This window comes from Selaginella moellendorffii, unplaced genomic scaffold, assembly GCF_000143415.4.
Source record: "Selaginella moellendorffii unplaced genomic scaffold, v1.0 SELMOscaffold_36, whole genome shotgun sequence".
NCBI classification, from domain to species: Eukaryota; Viridiplantae; Streptophyta; class Lycopodiopsida; order Selaginellales; family Selaginellaceae; genus Selaginella; species Selaginella moellendorffii.
The window spans coordinates 987,511-1,014,825 of NW_003314297.1; the positions used below are offsets into that span (position 1 = coordinate 987,511).

General features: G+C 50.1%; 9 protein-coding genes across 15 annotated transcripts; 5 read left to right on the plus strand and 4 right to left on the minus strand.

The window, feature by feature from the left end:
- Positions 1 to 31: 31 nt before the first annotated feature.
- Positions 32 to 2,689, minus strand: LOC9658162 (probable apyrase 7). 2 transcript variants are annotated; one of them, XM_024683112.1, is made up of 3 exons: positions 586 to 2,689; positions 271 to 510; positions 32 to 107 (listed from the first exon to the last, which is right to left on the minus strand). In XM_024683112.1, exons 1-2 carry the CDS (start codon positions 2,342 to 2,344, stop codon positions 284 to 286), a joined length of 1,986 nt encoding a protein of 661 aa, XP_024538880.1. In that variant the 5' UTR covers positions 2,345 to 2,689; the 3' UTR covers positions 32 to 107; positions 271 to 283. The 2 variants fall into 2 exon arrangements, with proteins under 2 accessions (XP_024538880.1, XP_002978228.1); XM_002978182.2 differs by lacking the exon at positions 32 to 107 and having other exon boundaries at positions 211 to 510.
- Positions 2,690 to 3,254: 565 nt separating this feature from the next.
- On the minus strand, positions 3,255 to 4,169 carry LOC9653245 (putative 1-phosphatidylinositol-3-phosphate 5-kinase FAB1C). 2 transcript variants are annotated; one of them, XM_024683140.1, is made up of 3 exons: positions 3,895 to 4,169; positions 3,609 to 3,831; positions 3,255 to 3,540 (listed from the first exon to the last, which is right to left on the minus strand). In XM_024683140.1, exons 1-3 carry the CDS (start codon positions 4,123 to 4,125, stop codon positions 3,500 to 3,502), a joined length of 495 nt encoding a protein of 164 aa, XP_024538908.1. In that variant the 5' UTR covers positions 4,126 to 4,169; the 3' UTR covers positions 3,255 to 3,499. The 2 variants fall into 2 exon arrangements, with proteins under 2 accessions (XP_024538908.1, XP_024538907.1); XM_024683139.1 differs by having other exon boundaries at positions 3,255 to 3,831.
- Positions 4,170 to 4,786: 617 nt separating this feature from the next.
- Positions 4,787 to 11,099, minus strand: LOC9653246 (1-phosphatidylinositol-3-phosphate 5-kinase FAB1B). Of its 4 annotated transcripts, none has more exons than XR_002993301.1 (11): positions 10,213 to 11,099; positions 9,449 to 10,147; positions 9,245 to 9,398; positions 8,857 to 9,201; positions 8,093 to 8,803; positions 7,710 to 8,041; positions 7,308 to 7,653; positions 5,818 to 7,257; positions 5,499 to 5,765; positions 5,007 to 5,428; positions 4,787 to 4,946 (listed from the first exon to the last, which is right to left on the minus strand). XR_002993301.1 is itself a non-coding variant. In XM_024683069.1 (11 exons), the coding sequence occupies exons 1-11, from the start codon at positions 10,755 to 10,757 to the stop codon at positions 5,063 to 5,065; spliced, it is 5,157 nt and encodes a 1,718-aa protein (XP_024538837.1). In that variant the 5' UTR covers positions 10,758 to 11,099; the 3' UTR covers positions 4,791 to 5,062. The 4 variants fall into 4 exon arrangements, 2 of the variants coding, with proteins under 2 accessions (XP_024538837.1, XP_024538836.1); XR_002993300.1 differs by having other exon boundaries at positions 4,787 to 4,961; XM_024683069.1 differs by having other exon boundaries at positions 4,791 to 5,428; positions 7,308 to 7,478; positions 7,527 to 7,653.
- Positions 11,100 to 12,881: 1,782 nt separating this feature from the next.
- On the plus strand, positions 12,882 to 16,341 carry LOC9653247 (pre-mRNA-processing protein 40C). Its single transcript, XM_024683150.1, has 13 exons — positions 12,882 to 13,086; positions 13,152 to 13,766; positions 13,818 to 13,855; positions 13,921 to 13,999; positions 14,062 to 14,385; positions 14,478 to 14,561; positions 14,608 to 14,754; positions 14,812 to 14,918; positions 15,166 to 15,289; positions 15,340 to 15,483; positions 15,541 to 15,687; positions 15,738 to 15,860; positions 15,912 to 16,341. Exons 1-13 carry the CDS (start codon positions 12,928 to 12,930, stop codon positions 16,194 to 16,196), a joined length of 2,376 nt encoding a protein of 791 aa, XP_024538918.1. The 5' UTR covers positions 12,882 to 12,927; the 3' UTR covers positions 16,197 to 16,341.
- Positions 16,342 to 16,360: 19 nt separating this feature from the next.
- On the minus strand, positions 16,361 to 17,290 carry LOC9658163 (developmental protein SEPALLATA 3). Its single transcript, XM_002978185.1, has one exon. The coding sequence runs from the start codon at positions 17,288 to 17,290 to the stop codon at positions 16,361 to 16,363; it is 930 nt and encodes a 309-aa protein (XP_002978231.1).
- A 123-nt stretch (positions 17,291 to 17,413) lies between these two features.
- On the plus strand, positions 17,414 to 18,957 carry LOC9653248 (guanylate kinase 2, chloroplastic/mitochondrial). 2 transcript variants are annotated; one of them, XM_024683178.1, is made up of 5 exons: positions 17,414 to 17,502; positions 17,814 to 17,875; positions 18,124 to 18,255; positions 18,312 to 18,503; positions 18,552 to 18,957. In XM_024683178.1, the coding sequence occupies exons 1-5, from the start codon at positions 17,496 to 17,498 to the stop codon at positions 18,888 to 18,890; spliced, it is 732 nt and encodes a 243-aa protein (XP_024538946.1). In that variant the 5' UTR covers positions 17,414 to 17,495; the 3' UTR covers positions 18,891 to 18,957. The 2 variants fall into 2 exon arrangements, with proteins under 2 accessions (XP_024538946.1, XP_002978050.2); XM_002978004.2 differs by having other exon boundaries at positions 17,414 to 17,875.
- Positions 18,958 to 18,989: 32 nt separating this feature from the next.
- LOC9658164 (probable xyloglucan galactosyltransferase GT11) lies at positions 18,990 to 21,062 on the plus strand. The gene is made up of 2 exons (XM_002978005.2): positions 18,990 to 19,065; positions 19,130 to 21,062. Exon 2 carries the CDS (start codon positions 19,136 to 19,138, stop codon positions 20,498 to 20,500), a length of 1,365 nt encoding a protein of 454 aa, XP_002978051.1. The 5' UTR covers positions 18,990 to 19,065; positions 19,130 to 19,135; the 3' UTR covers positions 20,501 to 21,062.
- LOC112349133 (pentatricopeptide repeat-containing protein At4g02750-like) lies at positions 20,575 to 22,224 on the plus strand. The gene has a single exon (XM_024682931.1). The coding sequence runs from the start codon at positions 20,575 to 20,577 to the stop codon at positions 22,222 to 22,224; it is 1,650 nt and encodes a 549-aa protein (XP_024538699.1).
- A 275-nt stretch (positions 22,225 to 22,499) lies between these two features.
- Positions 22,500 to 27,156, plus strand: LOC9658165 (serine/threonine-protein kinase Nek4). Its single transcript, XM_024683107.1, has 15 exons — positions 22,500 to 22,811; positions 22,902 to 23,495; positions 23,557 to 23,623; positions 23,683 to 23,748; positions 23,803 to 23,849; positions 23,926 to 23,971; positions 24,029 to 24,109; positions 24,166 to 24,208; positions 24,270 to 24,319; positions 24,372 to 24,453; positions 24,514 to 24,563; positions 24,614 to 24,687; positions 24,743 to 24,794; positions 24,847 to 25,455; positions 25,507 to 27,156. Exons 2-15 carry the CDS (start codon positions 23,392 to 23,394, stop codon positions 27,070 to 27,072), a joined length of 2,937 nt encoding a protein of 978 aa, XP_024538875.1. The 5' UTR covers positions 22,500 to 22,811; positions 22,902 to 23,391; the 3' UTR covers positions 27,073 to 27,156.
- The last annotated feature ends 159 nt before the right edge of the window (positions 27,157 to 27,315 follow it).

Genomic DNA, 27,315 nt, shown 5'->3' on the forward strand with positions numbered 1-27,315 from the left:
AGCTTGTGGAGATGACGTGCTTGTTAATGTATGCTTTTAAGTTCTCAGGCTTTTATTCAAGCAAAAAATTCTTATATAAATTCCGTGGAGCTATCGATCAATGGTGGCTGCAAGGGAGAAAATAAATAGAGCCATGAAAGAATGGATAAACGAAGAACAAAACTAAAGAAATAAAACTAAAGCGAACCACAACACTAACGAAACAACAAAGAACAGAAGTAAAGAAACACTGCATTGGAACCAGAAGAACAGGAAAATGGCTGAGCTTACCAGTGAGTGAGCATTATAAGTTGTTAAGATCTTCCTTGGACAAAGTTCTCCGACTCTGCAGCCGCGAGCCGACCTTGAGCTGCATCATTGCGCTGGCGAGATGCTGTGCTCGGCCCAGTCCAGGACCCGCCGGTGGCAATCTCAGCGCATCACCCTCCAAGAGCAGCGGCGAGGATGCACGAGGATCCTCGAAGATGTTCTTGGACGGCGTCGGAGCGGGACTTTGCGGCGACTTCACTCCTGCACGGGTTTCGCTCACAAAATCAGAAGGAAAGCAAACGAGACATGAAAGAAACAGAAGGAAGCTTTTCTTACCACGCCGCACGAAGTTGAGTGGCCACCGCGACACTCCTCGCGAGCCTCCTCCATTCGCAGCACCCGGCTTTGAATCAAACGGAAGAATGCTCGAGTACGACGCCTGCCTTCCACACCAGTGAAGTAGCACAACGAGAACCGCGGCCGCCGAAAAAAGCAGCAGCGTTGGCAGCAAGAAGGACGGGCTATAAAACCACCACCTCTGCCTCCTGTGTGAGCGTGAGCTCTTCTCCAGCACTCCGGCCTCGAGCAGAGCAGCGCCTTGTGTCCAAGTCACGTCCCCTGGCCCGACTGTTACTTGCTCGTCCCTCAAGTGAAGGCCCTCTCTAAGCAGCGCCACCACGTAAGGTGCTCGGAAGCAGTAGCGGTCGATAAATCCCTGTGGATCGACGCTGTCCCTGGCAACCGGCCACGGCTTCCCACAAAACTCCTGTCCTTTGCTCAAGAGATCGTCCAGCGACGCCTTGGAGGACAGGCCGAAAAACTTGTACATGACAAAAAACCCAGCCACCGCGTAAAACTGTCCGATCGGCCGTGGCTGATACTTCCCCAGCGCGCAGTTACTCTGCTCGCAATCTACTGACCGCGTAGTAAATCTCGACGAGTTGATGACGGAGCGAGCGAGCGCCTGGCATTTTCCCCAGTGAGGCTCTCCAACTAAAACTATAGGAACGCCACCTTCGCCTGCTCCCCGGTTAGTGGACGGAGGAGCCACGCAGTACGACGAGCAGGAGTAAGACTGCTGGTACTCGGAGTGCAAACACGGATGCCTCACTTCCAAAGTCCCGTTTCTCACGTTCGAGTTGTGCATGAGGAGCGCCACGGACTTGTCGAAGGCATCGTTGAGGCCGAAACCAGAGTGGGAGTACGCATACACCCGATGCTCCTCCTGACCAAAGCTGAGATTCACACCGTAGTCTGGCCGTATCGGCTCGCCCGGCTCGAAAGTAACCTCCAGGGACGAACCTCCCAGATCCAGAGAACCAACAGTCCCCAGCGTCATCTTCGTCTCGTCCTGTCCCAGCCTCTCGAGGATATAGTTCAACGCCACCCATCCATAGTAGGCCTCCTCCACCCCGTTGATGATCCTCAGCCAGCTCCGCCTACACTTGAACGGCGACTTCTCGATGATTCCCCACGCCTTGTCCAGCAGCCACTCCGAGTCTACAGTCGCCAGCTTCCGCAAGCCCGCCGTTCCCAGGAGAAGCAGCGGCGTCTCCCCGTGCAAGCGAGCCGGGATCTGCTGCTTGGCCCAGTCGAGCAGCGGCTGGACAGCAGCGCCGAGGCCACTCTCGTTGTGCAGCAGCTGGTGGAAGCCAGGCTCCGTTTCCATCCGGTGGTAAGCCTTCTTCACTCTCGCATTGTCGCTGCTGTGAGAAGGTGGCCGATACATAACCGGGATAGATCCTCCGTTGTGAACCCATCCATAGACGTAAACTCTCGTGCTGGTGCTGCCACAGTCCATCACAATCGCGAACTTGATCGGCTCCTCCTGGCTCCACAGACTCCTCCCCCAGAGAAATCCCAGGAACAAGAGCAGCAGCACCAGCGAGAGCACCAAAAGCCCAGCAGCAACTCGCCATCTGACCGGTCTATGGTACACTGGAAGGCTGAAACCCAAGCTCTTGGACGCTGTTCCACGGGGATCCTCTTGGAAACAGTCTAGCGAAGACGCGGCCTCGAGATCCGCTGGTGCCGAGATCGTTCGGAGGTCCTGGAGCGAGAGCGAGAGTGGGAAGCGCCGCAGTTTCCCCTCCATCTTTCCAGATATCCAGTCTCACGGAAGGCATACGAAAAGGTCCAAATTCGCAATGTACATGCCCGCTATCCCTGTGCCCCCTCTTGATGATCCTACCTACATCCAAACCTCTTCCAGGCCAGGACAGGCGATCGCGGCGGCGGCGATCAATGCTGCTGCTCGGCGGGCGACGCCGGATTCGATCGACGTAGGGCTTGCGATCGCTTGCCACGCACGTACCTGTGGTAGCCGAGAGCGCGCGAGGCCGCTCGCTCCCCCCTCGCGCCCTAGGCTAGGGCTTGAAGCCTTCCAGCTCCCGCGTGCCCGGGGCTCGCTCCAACGCTTGGAACGCGCAAATGGAGAGTGGAGAAGAAATTAGACAATGCCACGTGTACGTGTCGGATTCGTGATGGTAAGAAGAGCCCTTTATTTTATCACTATTAGTTAGAACTAAAGTAAAGGTGGACAAACTTTGCGCAATCTCTAGAGAAAACGAGCATCAACTTCAATAACTTTAGAAAATACATACCAGCCCAGGAAGCCGGTCGATCAGTAGATTGATGGATCGATGGAAGGGATAAATAGATAGCTTGGAGCTTGGCTCAGCCTCCAAAGCATTCCTGCCCAGAGCTCACATTGTTGTGGCTGCTGCTTTCACTCTCCTCTAGCTCCAGATGAACATGTTTAGGCAAGTGAAATATGTTGCTCTTGTATTGGCTGCCCTGGAGTAGGGTGCAACATACTTAGCGCAAATAGCGTTTGGGGGCAGCATAATGATCCTGCTGGGGGGTTATGTCTCTCAGCTCAAGGTCATTGCTTCCAGAAGGTCTGGAGCTAGAGGTCATGCTGGGCTTGAGCTGAGAAACATAACCCCTCATCAGGACCACTGTGGCATTTACAAAGGCTATTTGCGGCAACCTTAGTCCAGAGCAACAAATACAAGAGCAACATATTCACTTGCCTAAACAGACTCACATGTGTTGGATGACCAAGGAGGGGTTGGGAACAGTCACGAAGTACGTCGACATAGCCTTGCAGAAGCGCTTCTTGTACTGCTTGGGAGAGATATCAGTCGGTGGCCCTCCAAAGGCATTGAACCACGTCTCCAGATGTTTGTCCCATGTGTATTGCTTCATAAAGTCAATGATCCCGAAGACAAGCTCATCTCGTTCTTCATCAATCCCAACGAGTAGCGAGTAGTCCATGACATTTACGCTCTACAAAACCAGTATAGAGAACTGGACGCGTGAAAAGAGAGAGAAAACAACAAAACAGCACTGCTTACCGCAAAGGAATGAGGTGTCGTTCCATACCGTTCGCTCCAAAAGCTCTTGGCTTTGTTCTCGAAAGAAATGGGTGATTCCAACAGGTCCTGTTTTGGATTCTGAGTTGGAACGAGAGCGCACTAAGCCTTTCAAATCATATGGCCGAGTAGCGTGTCTGCCATAGAGCAGATTCTTCATGACCATCAAATCCATGCGTCCCTCCTTGCCTCCCTTTATGATCACCTAGCGTCGAAAGCAACAATGAAACCAGAAATGAGCTTTCCTGGTGAATGACCAAACCTTTACCTCATACATCCCGAGAATCTTAGCCAGACAGGTCGGGCTGCCAGAGTCTAGAGAATCGAAGAAGTACTCCGGTGCAAACTCCAGGAAAGAGAGAAGCTCCGTCCTCGTCACTTGCTTCACGATGAATCTGTCGTCCATCGGCTTGGCAAAAAAGACGACGTTCTTTCCACCCTGTGCTTCCGATTTACGGCACCCAAAGCTTACCAGCGCAGCATTTCTTCCACAGCGCATCGAAATGCCTGACCCTTGCTGCTATAAAGGATCTTCAACCTTCCCATCTGAAGAAGCGTCTTTGGAACTCTCCTTGGTGAGGACGCCTCCTTAGATACTCTCTGTACGTTCCTTTTCTCTCCACTGAGCACAAAAGTGCAATTAAAACTATTAAGTTTTGCCATGTGGGTGTTAAAGGTGTTTCAATTTCATAGTTCATTTTCATTTTTGAACAAGAAGCATATTCCAACGTGGACAGCTGCTCTTCCCTCCGTGCAGGGTGTTTTCCGAACCACCCCTTCGTTACTGCACTTTTTGCATAGATGAATGTGATTGTGATTGTGATGATCTCATTCAACGAGTTTGATGCTGCAAGTTCGTCGAATGTACTTTTTCAACAATTTCAAAGAGCGAAGAACAGGTCTTACAAATTTTCGCAGGCAGCACAGTTCCACTTGTTACTCGTGAGAAATCTCAAGTGGCGGAAGTTGGGAAACAACAGCAGCATATGGCATGCGAATCCATATCCGAGGAACAAGGACTTTGTAGATTATGAAGACTCTGAATTGAAAACGAAAACATCATTTCAGAAGAGGACCATGAACTGGCACAGGGTTTGGTTGATCTCAAGATTTCCTGCCGGTAGAGACCTTCTAAACTCGCCTTATCGAAACGGAAGAAATAAAGGAAGAAATAAAGGAAGATGACAATTCACTCTATACAATATGCCGAGTAATGAATGAATACACCGACGACGGGGAAATGGCTCCCCAGCGAACTGGACAAAACTTTTTCTTACTTCTCATGCTTTTTAATCTGCTACGACGAAACCTTAACGCAAACTTCGCGGACAATCTCTGGAGAAAACGAGCATCAACTTCAAGAACTTTAGAAATACGTACCATTCCAGGAAGCCGGTCGATCGGTAGATCGATGGATGGATAGCCCGGAGCTCCGCTCAGCCTCCAAAGCTTTCACCGTACTCGTCCTGCCCGTTTGTGGTGGAGCTCCCATTGTTGTGGCTGCTGCTTCCACTCTCCTCCGGCCCCGGACAAGCGCTGATGACCGAGGGAGGAGTCCAGTGGTCGGGAACAGTAACGAAGTACGTCGACATGGCCTTGCGGAAGCGCTTCTTGTACTGCTTGGGGGAGATCACGGTCGGCGGCGCGTTCTTTGGGCCTCCGAGAATGCCCGAAGCCTTGACCCACGTCTCCAGATGCTTGTCCCATGTGTATTGCCGCATGAAGTCAATAATCCCGAGAACAAGCTCCCCTCGTTCTTCGTCAATCCCAACGAGTAGCGAGTAGTCCATGACATCTATGTTCTACAAAACCAGTATAAAAGTGTGAGCGCGAAGAAGAAGAAAAAAGAGAGAGAGAGAAACCATTGCTTACCGCAAGGAATGAGGTGTCGTTCCATACCGCTCGCTCCAAAAGCCTCTTGGCTTTATTCCCGACAAAAATGGGTGCCGTTGGCATGGATTCCAACAGGTTCTGGTCCAACAAAACAGCGTTCTTTGCCGTGGAGTCTGAGTTGTAACGAGAGCGCACTGAGCCTTTCAAATCATATAGCCGAGTAACGTGTCTGCCATAGAGCAGATTCTCCATGACCATCAAATCCATGCGTACTTCCTTGCCTCCCTTGACTTGCTTTATGATCACCTAGCGTCAAAAGAAACAATGAAACAAGTTTTCAGGTGAATGACAAAAGTACCTGATACATCCCCAGAATCTTAGCCAGACAGGTCGGGCTGCCAGAGTTTATGGAATCGAAGAGATATTTGAAGTACTCCGGTGCAAACTCCAGGAAAGAGAGAAGCTCCGTCCTCGTCACTTGCTTCACGATGAATCTGTCGTCCATCGACTTGGCAAAAAAGACGTTGCTCTTTCCACCCTGTGCTCCCCATTTGCGGCACCTGCTCAACGACCGCACGAACTCCAAGTCACCAGCGCAGCATTTCTTCCGCAGTGCATCGAAGTGCTTGGCGTAGTAGGCGGTGACGATGTATTTCAGCTTCGCATCCGGACCTGTCTCAGAGTTCTCGATCTTCAAGTTCACCCCCTTTGTGCTCAATAAAGGATCCTCAACCTTCCCATTTGAAGAAGCGTCTTTGAAGCTGTTGGACCTCTCCTTCATGACCCCTTCTTCGAGAACTTGTGAGGACGCCTCCTCAGACACCACCGCACTTCCATTCTCTTTTTCTCCACTTTGTCCCTTCCCTTTCTCTCCACCGAGCTCGGTCACGTAGTATTGCGACAAAAGTGCATGAGCGATGATACTCGTAGGCTCGTCTTCGTAAACCGCATTCACGGTGCCATTCACACCAGGTGGCCAGAAAAGCCGTGCTCCACCTTGTAAAGCCTGCTGGGATATAAAAGAGGTTGACGGCGACTGACTTGAAGCCCCTCTACCCCTGTATAACGTCGAGTATGGTCCATCAATCCAGTTGCCGAGCTCGTCAAACTCCTTTTGCCGTGACGCTGTTAACTCTTCATCGGGTTGGCTTGTCGAGCTCGTAGGTGAGTGCTCCTTCTTACTTCCATTCTCTCCAGTAACTTCTGCCTCGGAGGCTTTGGCGCTTTCATGGTCTTCCGCATTGCATGGAACCTCTGTAGCTGCTTGTGTCTCGCCACTCCATGCAGCATCTAGCGTATGAGAGATATCGGCGACAACCGGACAACTGCCTTCAGAGAGTGTCCTCCTGAGGTCTACATCCAAACCAAGTGCCTCTGTAACCCCTTCGGTACCCTCTGGCTCGGCAGGAGCCACAGGCAAACAAGGAATGCCGTCCACCATATCCATGTTGCAAACCATATCATGTACCACGACTGTATCGTCTTTGACGGAAGTTGGTTTGTCCGCTTCTTCGTCGTGGACAAGCGAAGCAAATGGTTGCACATTCGTATTTGAGTATGTCTTCAATATTGGCTTCACAGACGCGTCCTTGCTCGGGACAGGCTGGTCAGGTAGCATCCCCGGATCTGAACCTGCTGACGTATACTTTCGCTGCTGAGAGGCAGCAAAGTAATGAAGACGTTTATCCCACTCCATGGCCCGGAGTGCAAGGTCCTTTCGCAGACGACAGAGCTCCAGAATGTCTGCGACTGGCTGTCCTGGATCAGTATGTGATGGAACAGCTTTCAACAGTGTCTTCTGCCAAACGAACCATGTTATGAGCATTGAATTGCCCGACACCCACCCACCTCAAACTCGGCCTTTTCTTTTTGGAAGAACGCTTCCAAGTACACAGCACGTTTTCTAGCTTCGGCGTTTCTTCCGCTTCCAGAAAAGGAGCCCGAGCTGGCAATATGTTCGCCAATAACACGTAAATGATCCAGTATTTCCGTGAAAACCAGCTCTCCCTTGTTGGCAATCTTAACGTCATATGTTAAAAGCCAAATCGTCTTTAAACAACAATGTACCTCATTAGCTTCGTCCCTGAGCCACTCCTGTTGGCTCGGATCGTTAAACTCCAACTTTGGAGGAGGAAGATGAATTGAATGCAAATGAACAGAAGCATAGCGAAAGCACGCTATCATATTGCCGAACCTGTATCAAAACAGTCGTTAGATCTACGAGATTTAAAAAGAGAACAAAACCCTCACCCGTAAAATCGTAAACAATCTCTGTGAAGTTGGTGGCCACATACAGCGACTCTGCTAGCAGCTGCATGATTAGAGAAGCTCAGTTCCAAAAACTTTCCGAATGATAAACCCCAGGCGGCATCAGACATCACGATTCTACGAGTCACCGGCGGAAGATCGTCAGTCCGAGGACACTTTAAGCACCTATGCCACATCCATATTTTTCCATCTCTTTCACCAGGTAAAGTATGGTCGTCCATCCGTCGAACTGAGATCGTCAGACTACCCAAGCGATGGGTATAACAGCGAATGTGTGCGTCGGCGGGTTCATCACAATGTTGGCAGCGATTGTTCTGCATTAAAGCAGGATGAGAAGCGAAGAAAAATTGACGATAGCAACTTACGCCGTCGAACAAGGTGTCTCTCAAAAATCTTCCCAGTGGCTTGTCCGAGTTTCCGTAATACTTTATCCGAACTATGTTGGGCCGTTCACAAACAGATCCCTTGGTGAGACACCGTGTTGACAGCGATACGAGAATACTTTGGTGGTCGGAGGGCGTTGGAGGGAAATCGTCTTTTCCACTCTGTTCATCTGCGTCTGATCCTTCTCTATCACCTTCTTGCAAAAAAAATGACTCCGCATTTTCCTTTGGAGACCTGTCAGCAGATACGTTCCATTGTTCTGCATTGGTTCTCATTGCCTCCTCACCGAAGGCTCTTCTCAGAGAAACTGATAACCCGGAAAGACTTTCCCCAGTAAAATCTGATAAACTCGACTGCCAATCCCTTGTAAAGCCATTTAGACCTGCTGAGTGCATCAACGTATTATTCGTCTCCGCACCTTTGCTGGTGAGTGTAGAAGGAGAAACTGGAGGAACACGTTGACCTTCTGCGGTCGCTACTGAAAAACCGGGGATCGATGTGATCGACCGGTCGGAGCTGGATTGCTTGCTAGGCAGCGTGACGACTATAGGCGACCTGTGGTCGGGGAGAGAGGCACCTTCGTCAGCAAGAAATGATGTTTCCAAAGCCAAATGATAGGATGCAAAGACAGAGAGCTGAAGAACACGTTTAATTTTCTTCAGATCGTCTCCATTAGCGCCCCTCAGTAAAGCCTGTCAATGAAACACACATTAGATATAAAGCTCAAACCATAGAGAACGCTTACAGTGCATCCGAGAGGTTTTGGACATCCTTCAAAAAACATCAGTGTCTTGGACATTTGCTTGCCTGCTTGGCCAGCACTACCGAGCTCCTCTACAAACTTCTCAATGTGGAAAAGCTCGCAGTGACCAGCCTTTGGTGCCGCGAGATTATCTGGTGTGGATATGATTTGAGCACCAGTACATCTCGCAATCCTCTCCAGAAGAGGACGCTTGACATTCTGCACCAGCGATATTTCTTTCGCCAGTAAACGGTCTTGCGCAAAACGAGTTACTCCTTTCTCAACGAGCACGACATTGGGATGCTGAGCCTCGATCCTTGCCGCAGCCATGTTCAGGTAGTCCCTTTCCTATAGCAGAAGGTTAGACAATGCCGCACCTAGAGAGGCATACCTGTTGGAGTAGAGTGTCCATCGACGAAAACTGGTTCGAAACTCTCTGATACTCCAGCGCACCACCAATAATAAGCAGCCTCGGATTCTTAAACCGCGTAATCATCCTCTTATGTGCAAGGTTCTTTTTGCAAACAATACCTTTGATGATCATGCTGCAACAAGGAACATGTTGTTTCGTCAGCTTTACAGCATGTCAACGTACCTGTCGGACCGCCGACCAGATGCGATGCATTTCACCTTCACGTAGCCTCCCGGATCCATGCTACCTCCCCTGCTGCTATCTGGTTTGACGATGCTTGCTGCTTGCAAAGCCAATCCAGTGACGATGTCAAGCCAGCTATCCTTCTCATCTTCATCATCGACGGAAATGTTTTCACCGCGAAGGAGTTGTGCCACCAGAGCTCTGAAGTGACCGTCAACTACGGCTCGCATGGCCTTTCGATGTTCTTCCGAAGCAGCGCGTTCCCGGCTCCTATACTCAGTGCTGCTCATACTTCCGGACGACCGTGGAAGACCCCAGCCACCTTCATCATCGTCGTCCTCGTCCTCGTATCCAGGTCCCGTTTCGTCCTCGTCTTCTTCCGGTGGCGGAGGGTACCAGACATGCTTGTTATTCTCAAAGTCCACCGACTTATCGACCTCCCGACACGCGGCCTCGTAGAGATGGTTCCGGTAATTGTTCTCGTCATCCAAGCTTTCAATATCATCGCACGAACGCCGGAACGACCTCTCGCTGGGCGGCCTGCTCTCGGACGTATCCCCCTTGTCATCGAAGCTCTCGGAGCTCTGCGAGTAGTAGCTAGCTTGGCTTTTGAGATGCCTATCCAGACCACCGTCTTGATTACCGCGAGATACATGGTTTTGTTGGCGTCCTTTCCTCCCTTCGTCTTCATCATCGCTCCTGTGAAGGTTTCCAACGTTGGCGAATCGCAAAAAAAAGGAAACTGGGGAAGCGAACAGACTTACCTCATGCTTAACGACAAATGTTTGCCATACTCTTCTTGCTTTAAGTCATCGCTCTCGTCACCTCGCCTCTCGGAAGAAGCCAACGCCGCTCGAGGGGAAGCCATGGACGTGCTACCGCTGGTGTTACTGCTAATCAAACTACTCCTAGACGACGTTGGAGTGAGAGACGGGCTCGTCACCGCCGGCTCCAGAGAAGAAGAATCCCCTTTGCCCAGCTGCTGCTGCCTAAGCCTGTAGCAAAAATTACACACCCGGATGCGCTCGCAATCCTCCTCCGGCGCCTCTGGAGGCGCGAGATTGATCGACGAAGCCGAGATGGTATTGAGCGTGCACCTGCCGCAGAAGACTCTCCCGCAAACCCTGCAGTGATGGCGCCGGTTGAAGATCGTAAAATGCGATTCACACTCATAGCAGACACGGCAGCTCTGATCGGGCATCCAAAACTCGCGGGACATGCTAGAATCCCCGGCTCCAGCACCGCCGCCCGGAATCCATGCGCTCAGAGCTCCCACAATCCCATGCAGCACATTTTCGACTGCATCCATGGACCGGAATCCTCCCGCTCATGATGATTGCGCGCCTATACCCTAGCTGGAATCACAAGAATCCTGCAAGAACACTAGCGCGCTGCTACATAGCCCCGATTCACGACCCCCCGATTTGGCGCCGCCGACGCCGACGCCTCGATTCCTGCGAATTCAGCTCATCGGTCGGGCATCGTCGACGAATTGCGAGGAGGCGCGCCTAGAATCCGCCATTCCTTGGTAGAATGCACACCATCCCTAACCCTAAATTTCCCGGAGACGACGAGTTCTCTTTTTTTAGGCCATTAGGATCATTAAGCTCAAAGAAATTTCTTTCTTCCTTCATCCGCCGGTCCTGTGACCCTGGAAGAAGAAAAGCAAAACAAAAGCGCAAACAAAGAAGACTGTCAGTGCGAGAAGGGAAGGAAGAGAAAGCTATTCACGACTTAAGAACAAACAAGCCAAGGGGCAAAGATCATCTATAACCATACCAATCATCTCCGGAATTTCACGAGAGAGAGAGAGAGAGAGAGAGAATGGAATTAGCGAATTTTTTTTCATCGCTTGGTGGCCCACGCTCGTCCGGGTTTGTGAACTCGAGGAACAAGGAGCACATTTTACGTGTAGATTAAAAAAGAAGAAAAAAACAAAAAGCGGAGATAAAAAAAACTTGGAAAAATCTCGACAAATCTCAAACTATAACGCTTGCTTACTCGAGGATCAAGCAGCACACGTCTGCCAATGTCCAAGTTCAGTTTCTTTCTTGGCAGCTCAACGGCTGTGAATAGGGCGGCGGCTGCTCCTCTCACTCCCTTGTTGATAGCGAAAGTTTGAACACAGCGGAAACACGAGCGAGATTATTTTACTCTGCGCTGCATGCACGGCAATGGCTTCTTGGAATACGCAAGCGAAGGATTGTAGTTCCTTGATCCATGCATCCAGCTTGCTGGGATTCTTCTCGAGATTGCTGCCTTCGATCATTGACAGAGATATTTATGCCAAAAAATGAATTAAAAAATAAAAAACACGAAGAGTGTCAAAGTTCGTACTGGGGTTTGCATGGATCAATTGTCGGCGCAAGTATAACAGTGACTGTGTGTGTGTGTGAGAGAGAGAGAGAGAGAAGTGGAATTGCACAACAACGAGGCCCGCCGGTGCCAAGTGGCGCCGGGCAAAGTCAGATGCGAGGGTGGACATGCATTGTGATCCAAAGCGCGTGGCGGCTCCTGGATCGGCTTGCCGGACGAGGTTTGATTCCTGCGCCGCATGTTTAGGGATTTAAAGACGGATTAATACACATTTGTATGCAAGGAGATGAAACCTCCCTTCCTGGAAGGGAGGTTTCTGAGGTGACATGGAAAAATTAATGAATGGCGGTTGGAAGGCCGCTTTTGATGTTTACAACTTGTTTACGACTTTTAAGCTGATCTAAATAATTCAGTCTCGGAAGATAAGGTGTTCCGCCCCATCAACGACAAAATTCAAGCTAATCAAGTTTATAAACCCACTGCCATTCCTGCTTTTTTCCCTTTAGAAAAACATCTCTGTGCAAATACCTTTTATAGCCTCGAAACCGTATTTTATTCAAATCCGAACATTTGGATGGCCCCCCTTGTCAACCTCTCACTATGTTCCTATTTGTTGCGTATTGCAGAGTTGTTTACAACCTACAAAAAGGCTATATTCTAAAACAGTGGTGCTAAAAGTTTAATAGGGGGCGGGCTGGAATAGATATAGTCAGCAACATCATCTCCGAACAATGCCTTCAAACGTCCCGTCTGAAAGCAGTGAAAAGGTCCAGGCTACAGTACGCAATGGACAATGTGGACTCGTCATCCTGTGCAGGCCCGACTACAAGGATGGCGAGAATGTGTTTTGTAGTTAATCTCAAGATCTTGGGGATCGTACTGACCCACTTTCAAAAGCACGAAGCGGGTGTGATGTGGGGTGGCGAAGTATTATCTTCAAGCACAGGATGCTGATTTGGACCAATCAGTCGGGAATGAAAGGTTGCCTCAATCAGTGAGCCATTACCTTCGAAAACCATCTTGCTTGGGAGAGATTGCGATCAAACATCACAAACGAGCTATCGTTGAATGACTCTCCATTTGTATGGAAGAGAAAAAGAATCTTGGAAAATGCGAGCAAGCCCTAAACTTTTAGGGTAGGGCAATCTCGTTTGAATCCTTGGATGGCGTCGCCGGCGGCGTGGCAACAGCTCCCAGGGCAAGGATCGCCGTCGCAGGGGCACTGGCAAGCAGGCCAAATGCAGCGCGCCGTGTTTCCAGGCTACCCAGCGCCACCGCTCCAGCCGTATCGAGCGCCAAACCAGCTCAATTCTACTCCTCCGGTAAGCCTCACAGTCTAGAAATTCTCACTGGAAAGACGCGCGCTCTCGCGCAATCTCTCTCGCAGGGCGCCTCCTCGCCAAACCTTCCTCTCTATCAGCCTCCATCGCCATCTGGGCAAATGGGCTCGAGCCCCACGAATGCCACGGGCTACGCGCATGTAAGATGGGACGCTAGCGCTCCTCCGCCATCGATATTTGGAGCACGGCCAACGTCGCAGCCAGCGAGCTCTCCTTTGGTCCAGCCGCCGCCATATCCATCGAACCACCAGTGGATTCTTCCGGGACAACATCCCCAAAGGCCGTTTCTCTATCCACCGACTTTCTCTCTTCCATACCAGAGGCAAGAGCTCCATCCATCGTTCCGGCCAGTGGGCGATCCTTTCCAAGGTGGTGCTGCGTTTGGAGTGTGGGGTGGCAGTGGCATTGATCTTTCTGGATCAGCAGCACACCATGAACTTCCAGACTTCCATGCTCACAAAATGCCGGCTGCTGCTGCTGCTACTGGCGAAGACAAAAGTCACACTGCTGTGAGTGATTCTAAATCGGAGAATGCTTTTCCATTTGAAGTGTCTGAGGAAGATGCTTGGGCTGCGCATAAAACAGAAGATGGAGTCATTTACTACTATAATTCTGTTACAGGGGATTCTACGTATGAGAAACCCGCGGGCTTCAAAGGAGAGGTAACTTGTTTTCTTCTTAGTTGTGTGTACTATGTTTGCTTTTACGTTCAGGCTGGCAACGTCACGTCCCAGCCAACTCCAGTGTCCTGGTAAGTTCATCATGAGTTGCATTTGGACCGCAATTCTTATGGGAAATGTTTATTATTTTTCACAGTGAGAAGCTGAGTGGCACGGATTGGTCTCTGGTGACTACAAATGACGGGAAAAAGTATTACTACAATCCTAAAACGCAGGTACTGGGCAATTTTCTTTTCAGCTTTTGCAAAGTCATGACATCTTTTTCTTTTCCTGTAAGGCAACGAGCTGGCAAATCCCTGCAGAGATTGTCGACAAAGGGAAGAAGGACGCGTCTAATGCTCCTGCGGCTTTGACTGGTGGGAGAGAAGCTAAAGGCACATCAAATACGCCGACAGCTCTTGATACAATAAAGAAGAAACTGCAGGAATACTCTGGCGGAATTGCGACAGTCTCAGAACCAGAGGTCGCGAAAGCCGGGGCAGATGATACGTCGAAGGACAAGTCAAAAGAAAACGCTGAAGCATCTACATCAGATTCATCATCAGATAGTGAAGAGGAGGGTCCAACTGTAACAAAGGAAGAACGCGTCCGGCAGTTTAAGGTGCATTAGTGTAGTACTCTTTGCTCTTTTCTGTTTTTTTTTTTTTCTCTTGTTATTCCTTGTAGCTAATTGTTTCCTGTTGTGTTTTGTAGGAAATGTTGAAAGAGAAAGGGGTCGCACCATTTTCGAAATGGGAGAAAGAACTGCCTAAGATTCTCTTTGATCCTCGCTTCAAGGTACGCTTGGACCTCGGTCTGCTTTCTGTCTATTTTGGTTCTGTAGGCTATTGCTGGCCACACTGAAAGGCGTTCAATATTTGAGCATTATGTTCGGACAAGGGCAGAGGAAGAGAGAAAGGAAAAGAGGGCTGCACAAAAGTTGGCTGTTGAAGGTTTCAAACAACTCCTGGACGAGGCAAACTCATCCAATGTAAGACTCCTTTTGCTTTCTTCGTTATTCTTTTTTTCTAATACCCAGGGATTGTAGGAGTTTTCTGCTAGCACCACATATGAGAACTTTGCTAGCATTTGGAATCAGGATCCCCGTTTTGAAGCTTTGGATCGCAAAGAAAGGGAGACGCTGCTCAATGAAAGGTAAACTGAGTACTGCATCAGTAAAGCTTTTGTTGTGTGGATGGTGCAGATGCTAATTTGCACAGTCTTAAGTCTTGATCAGCCAGAGAAAGCCATGGGTTTTTCCTTATGTAGGTGAAATGTGTTCCACTTGCGATCGGTGACAGCAGGTATACTTTGTTTCTGTAATGGAAATCGAGTGTTTGGCCGAAGCTTCTGCACCATCCACCTTTTCAATGATTACATTTCTAACTAGATGTTTCTGCAGGATCTTACCGCTGAAGAAAGCGGAGGAAGAACGTGCTAAAGCGGCCTATGCATCTGTATCCTCTGAGTTCCAGGCTATGCTGAAAGAGAGAAACGACATAACTTCTACTACTCGCTGGTCGAAGGTATTAATCTTGTATAAAAAGGTGTACGTTCGCTCAACTTGTTGGTGCAGATCAAAGATCTCGTGAGACATGATCCGCGATGCAAAGCTGTAAAACACGAGGATAGAGAGAACATCTTCAACAGCTACATAGCAGAACTAAGGGCTGCTGAACAGGTAGTCGAGAGAGCTGCGAAAGAAAAACGTGATGAAGAGGTTAGCATGCACAGCTCGCAAGTTTTCGTCCTAAGTCTTGCAAGTTTCAACTGTCAGAACAAACTGCGGGAAAGAGAACGAGTGATGCGAAAGCGAAAGGAAAGAACCGAGCAGGAACTCGACAGAGTTAGAGCCAAGGCTCGCCGGAAAGATGCAGTGACTGGTTATCAGGCTCTTCTCACGGAGAAAATCAAAGATGCCGAGGTATGCTCTTGAAAATGCCATGCATCTTATACTTTGATTGTTTTTGCCAGGCATCGTGGACAGAGAGCAAGTCAAAGCTAGAAAAAGACGCTCTTGGACGCGCTACAAACCCAGAGCTAGATGCTGCGGACCGGGAGAGATTATTCAGAGATCACGTCAAGGACCTGTACGAGGTAAACACTTTTCTCATACTGTTTCAGCTCATTGACGGTTGTTCTACACAGCGGTGTGAGAAGGAATACCGAGCACTCCTGGCAGAGGCTATAACGCTAGACGCGGCCTCGAAGCTGGCGGAAGACGGCAAAGACATCCTGGGCGTGTGGAGCGACGCCAAAGACATGCTCAACTCGGACCATCGCTACAACAGGATGCCCCGGCGAGCTCGAGAAACGTGGTGGCACCGCCATGCTCAAGAGCTCCAGCGCCGGCTCAAACCAAACGACAGGGACAAAGAAAAAGACGATCCAAAAGCCAGAGCTTCTGGTTCTTCATCCAAACGACAGAGATAAGCTTCTGTCTATTATTCTTTCTTTTTTCCTTATTTGGTTAAAACTTTCTCTTTGTTTTGGATATAATTGGAAGAAAGACCCAACGTGTACACAATGTATAAATATCGAAAGCCGCGTTGCGTTCTAAATCTAAAGTTGACGCGAAGTCCTAAGTAAGCTTAAAGTTAGCAGGTAACAGCGGTATAGACCATTCGTCCGTCCGCGGCTTGCTGCAAGCAGTAGAGCTGGTCCCCGATGACAAACATGTTTTGCGGCACTGCTGGAGGAGGTAAAGGATAGTTCGTCGTCTGATCCTGTGCCGATGGCTCCTCGCTTGCAGGATCGAAGTTCTTCAGGGACGAAAAGTCGAAGAGATCGTCCGGGAAGTTGTCGAGCTCGCTGTTGTTGTTGGAGGTCGGATCCATGGCTGCAAAGTCGTGTTCTTCGCTGAAGAAGGGTGTGTTGGCGGCGGCGGCGGCGGCGGAGGCGGCGGTGGAGGAGCCATGATCGTCCAAGTTCGTGGGAGGTAGTCCAAAGTTGACGCTGTTTTGCAAGAGCTGATGGTGGTCGAAGCCCTGGTAGCCGATGAGGTCCTCGTTCGAAGGTGGCGGAAGTGAAACCGAGAGGGGGATCGCTGCCAAGGCCGGTGGTGCGTCGAGAGCTTCGATCTTCGGGAGTTTGAAGCCTGTCTGTGGAAGCTCCAAGCCTCCTGGAAGCTTGAATTGGAGCTTTGGAGCCTTGAGTTTGAGCTTTGGAGCCTTTGATGGAACTTTGATGCCTCGATCGAGCTTTGGAACCGCCCTGGACGCGGGCTTGAGAGCTTTGGCTTTGGAGCTTTGGAGAAGAGTCGAGCCTTCCTTTGGGGAGGAGGAATCCTTGGGCTTGGATTTGGAGTTGATGTGGTACCTGGGATTGGAGACGTAATCGTTGCGCTTCTCGGAGGCGTAGATGCGAGGCGTCCCTCCTTCTGGCTCCATCTCCAGCATGAGCTCGGCACCGCAAAGGATGTGGATCTCGTCCGCCTTCTTCATCAGGCCGCAAGAGCGCTTGCGAAAGGTTGCGTTGCGATTGCTCTTGACGGTGAGGTACTTGATCTCGATCTTGCAGCGTCCCATCTCTCCCCCTCCCCCGCCAAAAGCCCTCCAAAGTTTCCGGAAGAACCCTAAAAGCGAGGTCCAAATTTGGTGGCCGCCCGGCCTTTATACCGCGATTGTTTAGGGCTTTGGTATTTGCCCGCTTGCCCTAATTTTGCCCCAGCGTGGAAGAAGCAAAGAAAAAGCGTCGCTCTCTCCGATCGCGGGCAGGGCGTCATCGCGATCCATGTCTGGTTAGAAAATCCGGCACACTCAATGTAGCTGTAGCGTGCATTGCATTTCCAGGGATTGTAACAAGCAAGGAAGGAATCGATGAGCGCATTTAGGCTCCCTCCTCGAGCCGCGAGGCTTGTTCTCGTCAAATCCCACCGCTGTGTGAGAGATTTCCATCGTTTTCCGCCGCAGAGAATGACTGCCAGCCGCTTGTTCTGCTCGCTAAAACTTGGGAGAGTGAGTGAGCTGTGTAGTGGGAGTGGTAGTAGGCGTCCAAAGCATCATCGGCCTCCTCCTTCCTGGTCCTCACTCTTGTCAAGATTTGCTTCAGGATGTAAGGACAAAGACTCGACCGGAGCGTCGCCCTCGGACATCGCCAGTGGCCTCAACGAGGTATTGGAGCTCTTTCTTTTCTTTGTTATCTATGCTCGTAAGTTCCATCTTCGTGTTGTAAATATCTACGCTCGTAGGTTTCTTCTTCAATCCCTATGTGTGCTGTAAGCTTCTTTCCTTGTTCTTCTTTGTTTATGTTCTTGATTTCCTTGTTCTTCTTATGAATCTATATCTATGCTCGTAAGTTTCTTAAGCTTCTTTTCCTAGTTCTCTTTCATGTTCTTACTGGTTGGCTCTTCATGTTCCAGGTGAAAATGATGACGCAGCTCGAGGAGGCACTGGGGACGCCTTTCGATGTCGGGCCTCAAGTTCCGGCACCAAAGCCTCTGGTAATTGTCATCAGTGGCCCAAGCGGTGTTGGCAAAGACTCTGTCATCAAGGTTTGTGGATTGTCTGGTTTCTCGGGCTGATTTCTCCATGGTTGTGTCTTGTGTAGAGGCTTCAAGAAGTGAGGAAGGAGATACATTTCGTGGTGACCGCCACTAGCAGGCAAAAGCGTCCCGGAGAAGTTCATGGTGTCGACTACTACTTCGTCAGCAAGGAAGAGTTTGAGGAGATGATTGACAAGAATGAGCTCTTGGAGCATGCACTGGTCTACGGAGATTATAAAGGGATTCCTAAGAAACAAGTAAGCTGGTCTATCTATCTCTCCTTCGGTGTTTCTAATTTCATGTAGGTGCGAGATTGCTTGGCCAAAGGGAAGGACGTCGTTTTGAGAGTTGACGTCCAAGGGGCTGCCACAGTTCGCTCGATACTCGGCTCCAACGCCGTTTTCATCTACATCGTCGCAGAGTCGGAGTTTGCTCTGGTGAAGAGACTGATAGAAAGAAAGACGGAGAGCATGGAGAAGCTGGTGGTGAGAGTAGCAACCGCAAGAGACGAGCTCAAGAGACTGGAAGAGTTTGATTACGCGGTGGTTAACTCGGACGGGCAACTAGAGAGATCAGTGAACGCCATATGCGGGATCATCGACGCGGAAAAGTCTAGAGTGATTCAGAAGCTGGCAAGCATCTAGTCGGCAAGTCATTTTCTTTTTTCGTTTTCTTTTCCTCTTATATTCGAAGGCCCCATGCATTTTGATACTTCTCTCGATCTCAAGGTTCGCTTTATGGAAAGTTTTCTTCTTGCCTTCGAAGCTGCTTGCTAACGTTTTCTTCAAGCACGAACGATTCCCGAGCCACCGAATAAAGGTAACAACAAACTTTCTCTTTTGTCACTTGAAGAAAATACTAACGCAGATCTCCTCTTGCATAGATATCCATGAAGAAATCAGTAGCAACAGCAAGTCTGTATTGCTTTCTGGTATCCGGTATGGCGCTGCTGTTCTTTCGCAACTCGAGTCCAGGAACTCGGGAGCAAACCTCTCAAGAACTTTCACTGGGAAAGAACAGCAGCGTAGACGGCTGCAAAGGCAAGAGGGTCTTCGTCTACAATCTCCCCAGTGAATTCAACTCGCAGCTGCTCGAGCGATGCAACTCGGGCATTGTCAACTGGCTCAACTTCTGCGATCACGTCTCCAACGACGGATTTGGACAGCCAGTGCCACAGGAGTTCGAGCCGCTGCTGGGAAAAGGGTGGTACAAGACCGACTCATACATGCTCGAGGTGATCTTCCACCGGAGAATGGCGAGCTACGAGTGCCTCACAGACGATCCAGCTCGAGCAAACGCGTTCTACGTCCCATACTACGCCGGGCTGGACGCCTTGCACTACCTCTACAACCCCGGCGCCAACAAGAGCTTGCATGGAGCCGGGGTGGCGGAGTGGCTCGAGAGGAACGCCGCGAGGAAGTTTTGGGATGAAGAACAGGGCGGCGGCGGTCGAGACCACTTCATGGTGATGGGAAGAACAGCCTGGGACTTTGGAGCTGGATCAAACCCGGACCTTGATCGCTGGGGGACGCCGATCCTCGCGTCTCCAAAGTTCTCGAGCATGAGCGTGCTGTTCGTGGAGAAGAATCCGTGGGATCCTCGTCGCCGGCAACACGCGGTACCATACCCGACTGCGTTCCATCCGGGCTCTCGCGGCGAGCTGGGCGATTGGATCGCGAGAGTCCGGGGCTCGCGGAGGAGCTACTTGTTCGCGTTCGCGGGGGCTCCGCGGCCATCGCAGGAGGCGAGCATCCGGAGCTTACTGCTGGATCAGTGCGTGGGCGATGCGAGCGCGCGGTGCAAATTCGTCGACTGTGGTGAGCGGCGCTGCGGACACGATCCGGCGCCCATCGCCGCGGCGTTTCTCAGCGCGGATTTTTGCCTCCAGCCGCGCGGCGATAGCGCCACTCGACGATCCGTGTTTGATGCCATCGTCGCCGGGTGTATCCCGGTGTTCTTCCACGAGGACTCGGCATATTCTCAGTACACGTGGCATCTTCCGGACGATCCGCGTGGCTACTCTGTGTTCGTCCGTGAGGAGGAGATCAAGGGCGGGAATGTGAGCATCTCCGAGGTTCTTGGGAGGTTCCCGCGCGAGGAGGTGGCCGCAATGAGAGCGCGCTTGCTGGAGATGGCGCCCAGATTGATCTACGCGCGCGGGGGAGGGTCTGATCGGCTGGAGGGTGATGCGTTTGATGTTGCGATCCAGCGGGTTTTGGAGGAAGCAGCCCATGGGTCGATCGCTCGAGGCTGAAATTGATGAATGGAATCGAGAGAGTTTCTTTCTTCTTCCTCTCCTCTCGAATTGATGTGTTTGCCGCGAATAAGATGATCGAGAAGCACGGCAGGAGTGGAAGCGTCCATCGCGCGCTCGAGATCTTTCGCGAGTTGGGATCGCGGAGGGATTCCTTCAGCTGGGATCTGATGCTCGTGGCGGCGCTTCGCAGCGATCGACTCCAGTTGGCGCGGGAGCTCTTGGCAGCGATGCCGATCCTCACGCCCTGTTCGTGCTCCGCGATGATCACCGCATTGGGTGAGTGTGGGCATTTGCGAGAAGCCGAGCTCTTGTTTGATCGGTTTCCGGGAAGGAATCTTATTGTCTGGACCGCACTGCTGGGTGCGTTTGCACGAAATGGTGGCATTAGCCAGGCAGGGGCTCTGTTTGATTTGATGCCAATGCGAGATTTATATGCATGGAACACAATGCTCATTGCAAATGCCAAAGCTGGGCATCTTACAAAATGTAGGGAGCTCTTTGAAGAGATCCCAGAAATTAGTATTATATCTTGCACAATAATTATTAGAGAGTTTACAGATCACTCCTTTTGTTTGGATTTTGTAGCTACAGTGTTTGATCAGATGAAATACAGAGATCAAGCTTGCTGGAACGCCATGATTTTTGCATATGCCGAAGATGGTCAACTGTATACTGCTAGGAAACTGTTTGATTCTTGTCCCGGGCATGACTTAATCTCCTGGAACACGATTCTTGCGGCTTATGCTCGGGCAGAAAACCTTCTCGAAGCAAAAGGAATTTTTGATACGATGCCAGAGCTCAACACGGAGTCCTGGAATACAATGCTCTGGGCATATGCCTTGAAAGGGCATCTTGAGGAATCTAAATCCGTGTACCAAAACATGCCGGTTCATAGCCTCCGGTCTTCCACCACAATGCTGGCCGCTCTAGCGAATAGTTCCAAACATTTGGGAGACGCAAGGAATATTTTTCATCAACTTCCATTTGTCGATCTTGTCTCGTGCAATGTAATGGTTGCAACTTTGGCCCGTAATGGAGTGCTCGAGGAAGCACGTCATCTTCATGGCTCCACACTCCCCGTCCAAGATTCCTTCTCCTGCACGGCCATGCTTGTGGCATATGCCACAACTGGGCATTTGGGAGAGTCATTACAACTATTCCATGGAATCCTGTTCAAGGATCTTGCCAGCTGGACCGCGATGCTTGTCGCATATGCCCAGGAAGGGCATCTCGATCTCGCTAGATCTATATTCGACAAAATGCCGGAGCATAGCCTGGTTTCGTGTAGCGCGATGCTAAATGCCTACTCGCAAAACGGGCAGTTTACCATGGCACTGGAGCTTTTCTACGAGGCCAATCTCATCGTAGATCATGACAATGCCTCATTCTCCCCAATCTTAATCTCTTCCAGCAGCAGTGGCGTCAACACCAGCAAGAGATTCTTCCTTTCCATGAAATTTGATCATAGCCTGGAACCCACAAAGCAGCACTATTCTTGCTTGTTAGGCATCTTTGCCAGGGCTGGGTATCTTGACGACGCAAGAGAACTCTTGACGACCATGGCATTTGCGCCAGATTCCCTGGAATGGAGATGCCTTCTATCGAATTGCATTGCCCACAATGATCTTGCCATTGGATCCTTGGCGGCCGCACAGCTTGGTGGAGAAGATGTGACTGCCTACACACTCTTTGCAAATGCCCTAAACCATACACAGCGATAGAAAAATGTGGTCCCCGGGTTCGTTGTACAAGTTAGAATAGTTCCCAAGGTTATATATTCGATTTTTTTGTTATTGCTGGAACATCAATGTTCTAACCATGTGCTGCGTAAAGTTTGGTTAAAGTACGACATCAATGATGCAATGCTAGATCAACACAGCAATGCTGATTGTGATTTTTACCTTGCAGTGGAAAAAATCACTCAAAAAGGTAAAAGGTGTGTTGTGAAAAACAGCTGGCCGGTAATTAACAAGAGACAATGACGTACCAGCCTATACGTTCCCTTGATTTACTTGTCTGTGCTGTGGGATAATATGGGAAATTATAGGCTGGTGTTCGGAAAGACTGCATGCTCTTCCATTCCTTTCCTCTATGAAAGTATGAAAGCCCCACACACAACCGACCCTTTCTCGTGTTTATACTTCCTTCGTTTAGGGCTTTGAATGGAGCAGCGGCATTTAAGAGAGGAGCGTGGCGCCTTGAATCGCGTCTCCAGCAAGCGCAGCAGCGGTAGCGACAATCCATCAAGATCGATGGAGATCACAAGGCGCTCGTGCTCGTGTTCCCGGCCGCGAAATATCTAGCGCCGGTAAGCTCGGATTTTACCTCTCGGAGCTTTCGTTCTCTCTTCTTTCTCGGGGATTTCGAGCGATTTCTTATTCCCTTGATTGATCTCCAGGTTCCGGGCGAAATTTCTTAGCGGATAAGCGGAAATTATGATGGATCGCCAGAGCAGCTGCGTGCCTTGTCCTTGCCCTGTCAGTGCCAGATTCCACCCTCATTCCTTCTTTGCCGTGGAATAGACCAGCTCGCTAACGCGACGGTGTGTCGGCAAGCCGCAGCTCTTCTGATCAGAGGCCCACAGGAAACTCAATGCCGGATGGAAAGGTTATAGAGACAAAGCTATAGTCCCCACTCCCTCGACGCGATTATGCTCCTTGTGGAACAGGCTATGGCGGACAGGTTACGGTACTCAGTGAAGAGAGTTCTCTCCGGATCTTCGTCCGGGCAATGCAGATCTACCAAGATGAGATAGCGGGCTTGTAATGTAGGTGGCTCAAGTTTCTTTGGATCAAGGGAAGGGGAGTTCTTTAAAGAGGGAGCGTTATGGCGTGCATTTAGTTTCTTGAGGAGCAGACCACACAGGGTAACAGGAAAAGGCGGATTCAATGGCAATGGAGTCCAGGATGGATCAGTACGAGATTATGGAGCAGGTTGGGAGAGGGGCATTTGGTTCTGCGATACTCGTCAATCACAAAATCGAGAAGAAGAAGTGAGTGCTGAGAATTGGCTAAGATTTTTCTTCTTGGCTGATGAAGTGTGTTCTCTTGCAGATATGTGTTGAAGAAAATCAGGCTTGCGCGACAGACTGATAGGTGCAGGAGATCTGCTCATCAAGAGGTAAAGCCTTTTCCTTTCTGGATTCCTTTCACGAGACAGAATTTGTGTAAATTTCGAAGATGGCACTTATCGCTGGGATAACTCATCCATACATTGTCGACCACAAGGAATCCTGGGTCGAAAAGGTGAGTGTTGCTCTTTGATCTGTTCAGCTTATGGACTATAACTGGATGTAACAGGGATGCTATGTTTGCATCGTTACTGGATATTGTGAAGGGGGTGATATGTAAGTCATTTGAACCGTAAGAGGGTGCTCCTTTACGTCTCTATAGAGCACTAAAATGAGTTTGATTTCTTGCCAGGGCCGAGATGATCAGAAGATCCAACGGAACGTTCTTTCCTGAAGAGGTTTTATAGCTCTATCCATAGCAACAAGAAGCAATCACCACTTTTGAAATTTTGCAGAAGCTGTGCAGGTGGTTTACGCAGCTTCTTCTAGCTGTGGAATACCTTCATTCGAATCACGTACTACATCGTGACTTGAAGGTAGGCACCGTTTTGAACGCTGACAGAATTTGGTTTCAAGCTCTTCTACTTTTCAGTGCTCGAACATATTTTTGACGAAAGATCAAGACATTCGACTTGGTATGCCAGTTTCAGTTCATTTTGCGTGCTACTTGCTGACGCATATTTTTTATATGAGCAGGAGATTTTGGCCTTGCCAAATTGCTTAAAGCAGATGATCTAGCTTCATCTGTAAGTTCTATACTGTTTTCTCAGCCAATTTGACAGGAAGAAAACATTGCAGGTGGTTGGGACCCCAAATTATATGTGCCCGGAACTTCTTGCCGACATCCCATATGGCTTCAAATCAGATATATGGTCGTTAGGTATGCTGATGATGGTTCCAAGCTTGTCGCATTGATTTTCTTGATCTTTTGAAATGCTAGGATGTTGTATGTATGAGATGGCTGCTCACCGACCTGCTTTCAAAGCCTTCGTAAGTTATGCACCAAAGCTTTCCCAATGATTTACCAATTTATCTTGCAGGATATGCAAGGATTGATCAGTAAAATCAACAAGTCTACTGTAGGACCTCTACCCAACAACTATTCCAATACCTTGTAAGTCTTTATAAAGCGTAGCGTCCTCTTATTACTTAGTGTTACTTGCCTGCAGAAAGTCCATAATCAGGAGCATGCTGAGGAAAAATCCAGAACATCGTCCAACGGTAGGTTGTAGGCATGTTTTATATTTGTTCTAATGGATTTATAAATCAATAGGCAGGAGATCTGCTTCGTCATCCACATCTGCAGGCACATGTTACACTATGCCAAACTCAAGTTAGCCTTCTCAAATCTTCTACACCGGATAAGCAGTCAAAACACCGACCTCAAAACGGAGATGCCAGTCGAATAAGCAACTCGAGCAGTGGCAAGGACAGCTATAACAGTGGAAAGAGCAGTCCTTGTAGAACTTTCGACTCTAGTGATTGTCGCTGGGGTGGTGCTCAGGATAACATGGTAGATTGCTCCAGTCCAATATGGAACGACGCTGCTTCTGGAAAAGAAACGTCGAGATCGTCCAGTCAGTACCTTTCGGCCAATGCCTTGCCACTGTCACCGACAGAAGATACGGATCTACAAGACGTAGCATGGGCCGAAGACAGCCGCATGGGAAAGCGGCACCACTGTGCTATTTCGAAGGGAACGGAAAACACCTCGACTGAAAAGGATGAGGGGGATGAGAAGTTTCCAATCAGCAGCTCACCGGCTAGAGTGACTCATGTTAGCCGTGCTATAGCTTCTCCGCCTTCCCGGACTCCTGAAAGATCGAGAATGAAAACAGACGTCGGGTACAAAGCAACTCAAATACCACTACCAAAGCACATAGTAAGCTTTGTTTGCTATTATTATGTTTCTTACTGGTGCTTACTTGTTCAGGCTAAAGTGAAAGCCGAGCTTGTTGCCACACCTGTCTTCGCTCTACAACCTGTCGAAGAAAAACTCCCAGCTGCAAAAGCCACACGTTCTCCGGCTTTTGGAAGTCCAGCTCAAAGGTCTACTATGCCGAAGGCGTCCGCTGGAAGAAGAAGCTCCTCGCCACTAAGAAGTCGAATTCCGGCAGCGAGCAACTTCCCGAACGGAACGCCTGTGAGCAACACGTACAAGAATCGAATTTTTGAGGACGCAGTATGCGATGCACCAGTCTCGACTGAGCCATCAAAACTCGCACCTTTCCATCCTCGGGTGGCGAATACTACCAAACGCGGTGAGTTTGTTGTCGACGAGCAGCTTTCTTCTGTTCAGTCCGATTCGGATCAGGTACTTGGCTCGGTCAGTGGGGAGTCTCCAGATGTTTCGATGAACGCACCAAGGCTGGATTTGATTCCAGAGTTCCCTCTCGCCAGAGCGGAAACTCTCTGTGGTGTTACCGAAGCAGTCGCCAGAGACTCGGCAGCAACTGACAGGTTTCAAGCTCCGGAACCATCAGTTGGGCAGTCTCACTTCAAAATGGAGTCTCCATGGCTGAGCTACAAGAAGATCGACTCTTCGCCAACTTTTCTAAGAATGAACGGGTTCCCGCCTCAGCCTCCATCTCCAGCACTCCCTGCGGTGATGCAACAAGAAAAGCCAAGCTACTCGTCGACGTGTGACTATGAAGAAGACAATCTCCGGGAAAGCACCAAATCAGTGACCAAGCTGCTGAATAGTTTCCAGAGGGTGGACGCCGAGGACAAGCCAGAGGAGAAAGAAGCGATCCTCCGTCCGGAAACGCCGTGTGCATGCTCCGAAGACCAGGACAAGCCTGCGGCGGCCATGATGGATCGAGAGTGCGAGTCGGAAGAGCTGGCGGACAGGTCGACGGAGAAGGAGACGGTCTCTTCCTCGTACAAGTCCTACGACTGCGAGAGCGAGCAAGGCGGCAGCAACAGGTCCCAGGAGAAAGGCACCATACAGGTCTACGACAAGTCCCCGGTCCAGGTCCGGCCAGCTTACAACGACGTGATTCACGTCATCCGCCACAGCACGTTTCGGATCGGATCGGGAGAGCAGCAGCAGCAGCAGCAGCAGCTGTCGGATCATCCGCTCGACAGCAGCGAGTTGGAGCTGCCAGGCAAAGTTGACATTGGATGCTCGGTGATCGAGCTCCAGAGCTCGGACAAGGACGTCCTCTCGGTCTCTTCGTCGGGTACGACGGTGAGCAGCAGCCATCCATGCCCGCCAACGCCGGAGGTGTTAGTGTCACAGCAGCAAGCAAGCGAGGAGAACCGATCGAGCAGCAAAGGGATCGACGTGAAATCGTTCCGGCAGAGGGCGGAGGCGCTGGAGGGGCTGCTGGAGCTGTGCGCGCAGCTGCTGTCGCAGCACCGGCTGGACGAGCTGGCCATCGTGCTGAGGCCGTTTGGCAGCGACAAGGTCTCTCCGCGCGAGACGGCCATCTGGCTTACGCGCAGCCTCAAGGGAGTTTTGCAAGCGGAGGATCACAACATCCCAGATCATACATAGCTTTTTGTGAAAAAAAAAACAGATGATACGAATGCTTTGATATTGTTTTCATTCATAACCACACTCTCGCGCCAAATGAGGCCACAGACTTGTCGGAAGAGCTGAGCGTGAAGATCTTCACGGCGGACATCATCTATCACTTGTTTGACCGGTTCATCGCGTACTTGGCGAACGCAAAGGAGGGCGAGAGAAGGGATGCGGCCGAGGAGGGCGTATTCCCGTGCATTTGCCCAACTGCGCCTT